Source organism: Pseudopipra pipra, chromosome 4 (assembly GCF_036250125.1).
Source record: "Pseudopipra pipra isolate bDixPip1 chromosome 4, bDixPip1.hap1, whole genome shotgun sequence".
NCBI classification, from domain to species: domain Eukaryota; kingdom Metazoa; phylum Chordata; class Aves; order Passeriformes; family Pipridae; genus Pseudopipra; species Pseudopipra pipra.
Window position 1 is genome coordinate 59,133,554 of NC_087552.1, and position 9,015 is coordinate 59,142,568.

Below are 9,015 nucleotides of genomic sequence, written 5' to 3' on the forward strand. Positions count from 1 at the left end.
GGGAAATATATTTTAAAATTCAGCTTGTACACTAGCACAGGATATTTCAACATAAGAAATATTAAATGTAAACAATCTGATAAACCAAATTGAGTTCATTTAAATTGTAATAAGGTTCTCTTATACCTTCTGCTGGCATGCTAAAAGGTCTGTGTCAGGTATTCTTTGACAGAAGTTTGGCACTTTACATTTAGAGTGAAAATGTGACACCCTACACTTACACATTGAAAAAAAAATAAAAAGCTTTAAAGTGCTTGCTATTTAATGTATAAAAGAAAATACTTGAAGGAAGTGCTCACAGGTTTCCTGAGAAATCATTTTGGATTTCCGAATCCCAAGGAGATGAATTGGCTGTCAGATAACAATGCGCCTTCATCAGATGGACTTGGCAGTTGTAAACAAGAAGAATTTTCTCAGCTTTTCCTCACAAATATGAAATATTTGCTCTTAGCCAACAGCTGGGGCGGTTTAAAGACATCCTGCATATATATTCAAATTACAAGTCACCCACACACCTAACACTGACTGAATTCCAGCAAATTAAAGAAACTGACAAGTGTTGGAGCAGATACAAAATAATTCTGAAGACAAAACACAATCTGACTTCATAGGTCTAAATAACTAAATTTTCAAATGTCAGTTTGCCTGCTGAATAGTGAAGAAAAATAACTCACAAAAGTAGCCGTAATTTCTCTTCAGAACTAGTGTCTTATGTAAATATCTACCGCTGTCCAGTTATCACAGAAAAACCAAACAAAAAAACCAGAAAATGTAACAGCAAAATACAAGCACATCAGACAAATCAGTTTTACTACTGAAGTTCATTTTTCTCTAGTATTACAATTCTATACTTCAAAAATATTACCAGTAAGTGCCTTGAAAGTATGACAAGTTTAAAAGTTTTTCGAAATTTGTTAATAAGTCAGATAGCAAGATCTTACTTCGATATAATCAAGAAATAAGGCTGACTATAAACTGTTTTAAGACTTTGCAAGCATTTGGTATCTCAGTGTCAAACCAGATTCACAGTGAAAGCACGAGTCTTCTAATGTTTATTAATGTTTCATGTACATGTACTTACTTTTGCAATATGAACTAAACTGTTGTTTATTTTTTTTATGTAGACCTTATAAACCAAATTTAGGTATGTGTATATATTATTACAATATATACCTCAGCAGGAGAAGCTTTACTAAATCCTTATGCTTTGTACAAAGTTTAAAACACATTGTAAAAAGCATTGCATTAAGTGTTTTAATACGACTTAGAAATGCATAGTCAGGTTTTTTTTTGAAGAGCAATCAATCTCATTAAAATTTATTAAAAAAAAGTTGTACTATATAATAACATTTCCATTTTTAGGTCAAAAAGTTACTTTGGTTTATTTGAAAAAATGAGGTAATTATCTCAAATACATAATATTTCAACTATTATAGAAGTATCATAATTACGCTGGTGGTTACTAAGTCTCTTGAATAACTTTGTGAAAATGACCAACCAAACCATAATGGTTTGTGGGGGTTTTTGTTTTAAACACACAGCAGCTGTGGATACAAAGCAACTTTAATAAGACAAACCATGTTCAGGCCAGTGCTGCTTTTCAATGGATTAAAGTAGAAATACTTTTATGAAGTTAAAGCAGCAGCATATGAAAAACTAAACAAGAGCTTAGAGGCATTCTTAAAAAAAAGGTGATATAATGAAAATGCAGCAACTAAGATGCCTAAGAATGAAGGCACCACTCTGAAGTTCTACATGAACATACATTAATACAGTGACATTCCTGGACTTTCCTGACTCCAAACTGAAACTACATCCAACAATCAGCATCTTGCCTTTAACAAGTCAAGTGTCCCAAGTTGTGCAATACATTTTAAAAAACATTTGCATTTGAAGTGCAACAAAATAAGAAGGCACACACCGAAAATTAAGCAGCTATTATAAAAAGCTAAGCTAGTTTGGGAACTACTCATTTTCTAAGTCTCACTGCAACCAAGCAGGTGTTTGTACTTCAGCTTCATCACACAAGATCCCCTCATCTCTGCTCCATCTTCTCTCCCCGCAGTACTCAATCTTTTTTTTTAAATCCAAATTCAAATAATTTTTGAAAGCTAAATTTTTCTAAGCCTTTGTAAAAGCTTTAATCATATAAAAACTGGAGTAGAATTCAATTACTGCTTTCATACTACATAACAATATTTTATAACCAGTAATTACGTCCAACAAGACATTGTATGAAACATCTAACATCTCCAAGACTAGCACCTAACACAGTATGTCCAAACAGGCTTTTTTGGTGTATTTATGTTTTTAAAAGTCCTTGTGCATTCAAGATTCAGGTGACAATATCTGATCGTATTCAAACTATTTCTTACAGGACAATTGCAGTTTACACTTCAAATCTGGACTGTTCATGAATGCTCCCCTCCCAACCGAGTCCCATACATACTGCTTGAGAATTTCTTATTTCTCTTCTGTCTCAATAAGGCTAGAAATCCCAAGTTTATAAACAAAAACTTAAAATCTGAAGCCTGAGTACCTTAACACACAACTAATTTGACCAAAAAAAAGTTAACACTTTTAGAACAAAAAATACTTACAGCCTCTCCAGCTCTTTTAAATCCTGGAATGCTCCTCTCTCAATAGTACTAATCTTGTTTTCCATGAGCTGACTGAAATACAGAAATTTTTATATATAAGTTTTAATATCTCTGAGATAAGTTGTTGTGTTAACAGTGGTCACTTAGAGGCAACCACATATTCATTAAAACAATACAACAGCTATCCTAGAGCAACATCCACTTTAACCTTCCGGACTCCTGTCATCAACAGTTTACATGGGCTCATATACCTAAAAGAAGGAAAATAATCTTTGGTAAAAGAAACAGGAATTGATATGACATTCACTCATTTAGTTTAAGAGTCCCAAGTTAAGAAACTTCACATATGCTTGCACACACATCACTGCTCTTCAGCAAGCTACAAGACTCCAGTCGAACAGTATGAAGGGGATATTAGTCTCACATGAGAATAACAAAACTAAAATATTGAATTGTGGTGTTGGGAGAAACATCAGTGAAAGACTGTACAGAGGCTGTACAATAGTTCTGTTTTGTAACAAAATCCAAAATTACTACAATGTTATATTCTATTTCAGAGAGAAATATAAAAAGGATCTTATAAGACTGCTTGGTCAAATTAAACCAGCCTTATCAAATAAGTAGCTAGATTGTCCTCAGAAAAAAAGAAAAGCCTACAAAATTTTAAAACCTTCAGAGTGCTTGAAACAAAATTGTTTAAAACAAACAAAAACCCACCCAAACAAAACAACCAAATAATTCCTTTCTCAAATCCACTATTAAAGTGTTGGGTTTTTGTCCAGAAACTGCAGAAAAACAATCATCGACTGGGATTTCCCTTTATGTTCAGTAAAGGAATAACTTTTTTCTTAATAAATTCCCCTATAGTTCAGGTTGAGAGCACCCATTTTCAGTGTAAACTGTAAATTTCATAACCTTGAACTGAATTAACTCCAACCACTTTTAGCAGCTCTTACTTGTAATACACATCAAATTAAATCCTCAAGTTCTCATAACCTCAAGGAGATATTAAAAAAATTTAGGCAAATTATATTTAAAGCAATTGCTAACTTATGCATAAGTATATAACACATGGCAAAGGGGTTTTAAGTTCAGATGCAGTAGCACAATAGTTAAAAACTAATAATCCATCCATCTAATAAACTGAAAAGTAACTACAAACTCTAGCATCAGTCCTAAAAGATATCAATAATAGAAAGAGAAAACTTACAGAACTCGAAGATGCCTGAGACCAGCAAAGTCGGTCTTCGTGATTCTTGTGATGTTATTTCCATTAAGATCCCTAAGAAGAATAATTTATAAGCAGCAAAATTAAAACATTCAAAAGCTACTCTTAAATTGTTTTGTTTGTTTTCACAGGCACAGCATTTTCAGAAGTTAGGAGACGCAAATGAACACAACAAACTATTCCTACAACTAACACCACATGAGTTCCTGATTTCCAAGCAACTGAATCAAGGTTTCGAATCTTGAAAGCAGTAGTTTGAAACTTTGTAACAAGAGACTCTTAAAAAGTCAATTCTGCCTCCAATTATAAAGCTCATATTTAACTTTAACAACAAATCTTTAACAATAGAAGAGTCAAAACTCTCAGAACATGGTTATAACTGCATTTAGAAAACCACTAAACTTACTACATATATATATGCTACAGTATTTATTTGGCTGTTACGAAATTAAGTAACTGAAACAAAGACAATTTTAATTTTTGAGCCACTTTCAGATTTCCTAGTATGGCTACAAATGTGGAATAGAGCTTAATTTCCTATAACAAACATTAGGTTTCAAACAAGCATAACACTGTTGGAGTAAATGACAGAAAATATGATTTTACCAAAACTTATCTCTTCACTTGCTGCACAGGAAGCTATACTGACTGCCCAATGAGAAGCATGTTCAGAAGCAATGGAAACCTGCATTTAGGCCCTAGCATTTCTGGTCATACTTCTAAACTACTTTTTCCTCTGGAGTGTATGCCTGTTTTTCATAACCTTTTGGGTTCAAGATATAAAATTCTCCCAATTCCAATCACTACAAATAAAACCAGAGTTGGCAATTCCTGAGGTAAGCCATTAGGAAGTGGTATTACATGGAAGCTACTCTAACAATTACAGCTCATTCCCAACGCAGTCAGGAAAACAAAAATGTATTTTTTTAGTGTTTTATACCACATGTGGCCAAAACACCACTGCAAAGAAACCACACAAGTCTCAGGAGAAATGTGTCCCTGATATTCTTCCTGAGTGAAATCCACCACTCCAGACGTGCGTTCATATGCCAACACTTAAATGACTTATTAGAGAGCAAGAAATAATGCGCTCACCTCTTCCACTCCCTAAGACCTCTGAAGGGCAGCCTGATATAATAAATAACCGACCACATGTAGAAAACACCCCTAGCCGCGGAGTGCGCGACAGGAGGGGAGGGATCACCGCTGTGGCACGACTTAGTGCCCTGCGAGTGCGAAGGCGGCTACCGCACCCCGGCGCGCCCTCGCCCGCCGGCAGATGCCGAGCCCCGCGAGCTCCCGCGTCACGCCGGGGCAGCGGCGGCAGCGCGTCCCCGCCCGCCCCTCCGTGCGGGAGGGAGCGCTGCGCGCCCGGGGCCTGACCGCCCGCGCCCACGGAGCCGGGCCCGGCTCTGCCTCGGGGAAGGCGAGCCGTAACAGCCAACTTTGCCGGGAAATGGGCGCCGGCGGGGGGAGAGGCCGCTCCGCCACCGCCTTGGGGCGCCTCCCGGGCCGCGGCGGTGCCCGCCCCGCCGCCCCCGCTCCCCGCGGAGGAGGGAACCGCGCTCCTCACGGCGGCTTCCCGGGATGGAAGGCAGCGGATGGCAGCAGCGCACACCTCTCTCGCGTCTCCGCGCATCGCCGCGAAGCGGGCACGGCCAGCGGCAGGAGTAGGGAACAGAACCCCCCCACCCCAAGAGCGTCGGGACCCCAAACCCGGCCGGCGCCGGGGTCCACCTCAGTCCGCCAGCCGGCAGGAGCCCGGAGGGGAGCCGGAGGCTGAGGAGCGGTCGCCGCCGCCCCGGCCGGGTTACTTACAGCCTCTCGGTGTTGCGCGGGATGTTCCTCGGGACGCCGCGTAGCGCCAGCCCGTGACAATCCACGGTGCTCCCCGAGCAGGAGCACTGCGCCGGGCACGGCTGCGGCGCCACTGCGCCCGCCATCGCCAGCAGCAGCCCCAGGGACAGGGTGAGCTTCCCCCAGCCGCACATCATCACCGCCCGGGCCCACCGGCCTCGGCCCCGGGGAGGCGCGGGGCGCGCCGCCCTCCTCCTCGCCGCGGGGAGCGCTCCGGCAACTTTCAGGGTGCGGAGACAGCGAAGTCCGTTCTATCCAAAGCCAAGTCAAGAAAACAACCCCGACGAAGTGAGGCGGGTGGCACCGCTCCGCGGCTGAATGCAACTTTGCTGGGCGCGGGGCCGGGCCCGGGCCGTCCCTTGCTAAGCCCGTCGGTGGCGGGGAGAGGCGGCACTTGGGGTCTCGTCTTCACACACTCCCTGCGATGGCGAAGCAAACCCACAAGGCTTAGGGTGCGGCGGAGTTGGGCGAGCTACTTATCTTCCTCCTCGCCCCTTCCAAAGCCGTGACGCCCCGCTGAGCCCCCGGCGAGAGGCTGCGGAGCTCAGTCCGCCCCAGCGGCGCTCCCTGCGCGGCGGCCCGCGCAGCGCTGCAGCCGCTCCCACGCGCGTTCCCCGCCGCGGGCCGCTCACAGCCCCACGGGGGGCGGCGGCGGGGCTGACACCGCGCACACACCGCCCTGCCAGAGGCGCCTTAGCAAATCATACCCCTCTCGCAAGCATTCATCAAACTGTCTCAAGGAAGGAGGAGGGAAAGGGGGGAAAAAAAAAAAAAATCAGTCAAACACACAAGATGCTGTTGGGCTTGGCTCTCCACCCCCCGCGCCCCCTCCTGCTGTACGCTCCCAGGCCAAGTTTAGCAGGAAAGGGCTGGTCCTAGAACACGATAATAATAAGCAGCCGAGAAGTGATTCGTTGCCCTGCTGGAAGGGAGTTCATCCACGACCTTCTCCTCGGTGACAGATCACAGTTATAGATCCTCCTGTGATCCTGGGAGCACGGCGAGACAAAAATAACAAGCGATGTGCAGCGAGAGCGGGAGGGGCGGGGAGAGGGGGTGTTACTCTGCTCCCCGTGGTCTCCCGGATACCGTGGTTTTGCTGCGGCAAAGGCACCTGATGGGAAAGGTGGGAACTGCTCAGTCCTTCCACGTGAGGCCAGTTCAGCAGCTCCTGGGCTTGCTGCAGTAAAGGGAGCAACTTTCCTCCTCTCCCGAAGCCCACCGAGGTTACAGCGCCTCGGGAAGGGTTGGCTCCCCTTCCCCTGCTCCCGCCGGTGCACCTGAGCTGTCGGTGCTGGTGCCGAACAGCCTGGCCCGACCCTCGGCTCCCCGGTGGCGGCGCTTCTCCGACGCGGAGGGAAGCGGCGGAGGGGGGCAGCGGGAGAACGGAGGCGACACGCCGGCTCCCTCCCTCGCACCCCGAATCTCTGCGCTTGAACAATGGGATAGCACCGCCGCTCGCAGGCCGGCCGGCTCTCCTTCCCGCCGCAAGGTGCCTGCCGCCGCCCGCCGAAAGTGCTCCCCGAGCGCGGCCGCCGGCCGAACGAGCCGCCGAGCGCTCCCCACGCGGCCGCACGGCGCCCCCGCCCGCCTCTCCCGGTACGGCGCCCCTCGCCCCGCTCCCACGGAGCCGGGAGCGCCCCACGCGCCGCCCTATATAGGGCCGGCCTGGCCGCGCCCCCCCGGCCCCGCCCGCAGCGCCCCGCGCCGCGCTCACTGGCTGCGCCGCCGCCCGCCCCGGCCCGGCCCCGGCCCGGCCAACGCGGGGCGGGGGGTGCGCGGCGGCGCCGGCGGTGAATGAAAGTTGGGGGAGCGTGGCGGCGGCGGAGGAGGCAGGTCTCCCCATCCCGCCCGGGAAGCGCCGCGGAGCTCCCCTCCCCGCTGCCCTCTCCGCGCCCTTCTCCGCTCCTCTCTCCGCTCCCCGCCGCAAGGAGCTCGGAGTTGCTGCGCGGAGTTTCTCACGCAGCCCCCGCCTGCGCGTGTCGAGCGCTCCGCGAGGAGAAGGAAGGGGAGGGAGCAGGGCTGGGGTCCGTCGTGATGCTCCAGTGTGTTTTACCTGGAGAGGGAGCGAGCTGAAACGCCCCCGGCTGCACTTGGGAAATACCTCGGGCGTCTCACCGAGGGTCTTGACTGAGTGAGAGGATGAGGGGTTTTGTGGCATGTTCTTCGATTGCAGTTTTACTGCGAAACCCACCAGAATCTCTCATACGTTATTTTCGAAAATAAAATAAAATGGGCAAGTGTTATTCCATACAGTAAAATATGTCGAGCAGCAACATTAACACTGATGTGCTTGTTTAAAAAACACCTTCCATTTTTAAAAAAATTCTAAATACATACAGTGCTCCTAATACATTTTCCCAGTGTGTTGTTTATTGTCAGTACGTCTTCAGCATTTTTTAGGAAATTACTAGGTTACATCTTTACAACATTTGAATTGTTTTTGTTCTTCCTTGCTTGTGAATTCAGTTCCATGCGATTCATAACAGCTCTTGAGACCCCAGTAATAGGTGAAAGTGATTTGTCTTTCATTAGATGGCAAACCCCAGCAGGGATGACTAAGCCTTCAGCAAGGTGTAGCTTGGAAATGCTCAAGGGAGTCTATCGTTTCTTCCATATGGCTGGGTCCAGCTGAGTCTCTTAGTCCCTGGGGTCTCTGCTGCACAATCCCCGCAAGAGGCTTACTGTCTCTTTTTGCCCGTTACCAAGAGGACAAATTCTGTTCTGAGAAATGCTATTCTAGAGCTGAGTTAATCTGCTGAAGTGGAAGCCAACAAAGTTACTCCTGACTTCTCTTACTGTAGAATGTGAGCCCAAAGGAAAATTGCTAAAAATGCACCTACAAAAGCTTTTTAGTTTTTGATCCATTTGTTTAGAAAACATTCAGTAAATAGGGTTGTTTCACTGTTTTCAAATGCTGATAATGGCATCTTGGGTCTTACAGAGATGCAAAGATACTCCAGTTTTTACACTGATGCAGAAAGGAGAATTCAGTGAATGTAGGGGGAATTCATCAGCTTCCCTGTATAAATGATTTTCACTCTTTTCTCCCATTTGCTTGTTTTAAGTCTTTACAAAGGATTTCAAAAGGATTTTTCAAGTTTCTAGCAAGCAACAGAAAAGAAAAAAACCCCTTAATCTAACATATTGCTTTTATGCGTCTGCTAAAATCCTTTATCATATAACTCCAGGCAGACAAAAACCAGAAAAAAAACAAATATTAACAAATGCTAACCATTCAGTATTTTTCATTATTTGTTTCAGCAAGGTACCAGCAATGTGCTTAGTTCTGCAGAAGACACAAAAATAAGAAACAATAAATCTTTTTAA

At 45.8% G+C, this 9,015-nt stretch overlaps 1 protein-coding gene across 11 annotated transcripts in view; it reads right to left on the reverse strand.

Moving 5' to 3' along the window:
* Positions 1 to 7,112, reverse strand: part of SLIT2 (slit guidance ligand 2) — a 268,470-nt gene extending 261,358 nt beyond the window's left edge. For 2 of the 11 annotated variants that reach the window (XM_064653122.1, XM_064653121.1), the window contains exons 1-3: positions 5,647 to 6,244; positions 3,811 to 3,882; positions 2,601 to 2,672 (exon numbers count right to left, since the gene is read on the reverse strand). In XM_064653122.1, the coding sequence (XP_064509192.1) occupies positions 2,601 to 2,672; positions 3,811 to 3,882; positions 5,647 to 5,822 (320 nt within the window). In that variant the 5' untranslated portion in view covers positions 5,823 to 6,244. Of the gene's footprint in view, positions 1 to 2,600; positions 2,673 to 3,810; positions 3,883 to 5,646 lie in introns of all 11 variants that reach the window. The other 9 variants (XM_064653127.1, XM_064653129.1, XM_064653130.1 and 6 more) reach the window with 9 other exon arrangements.
* Between the last annotated feature and the right edge of the window lie 1,903 nt (positions 7,113 to 9,015).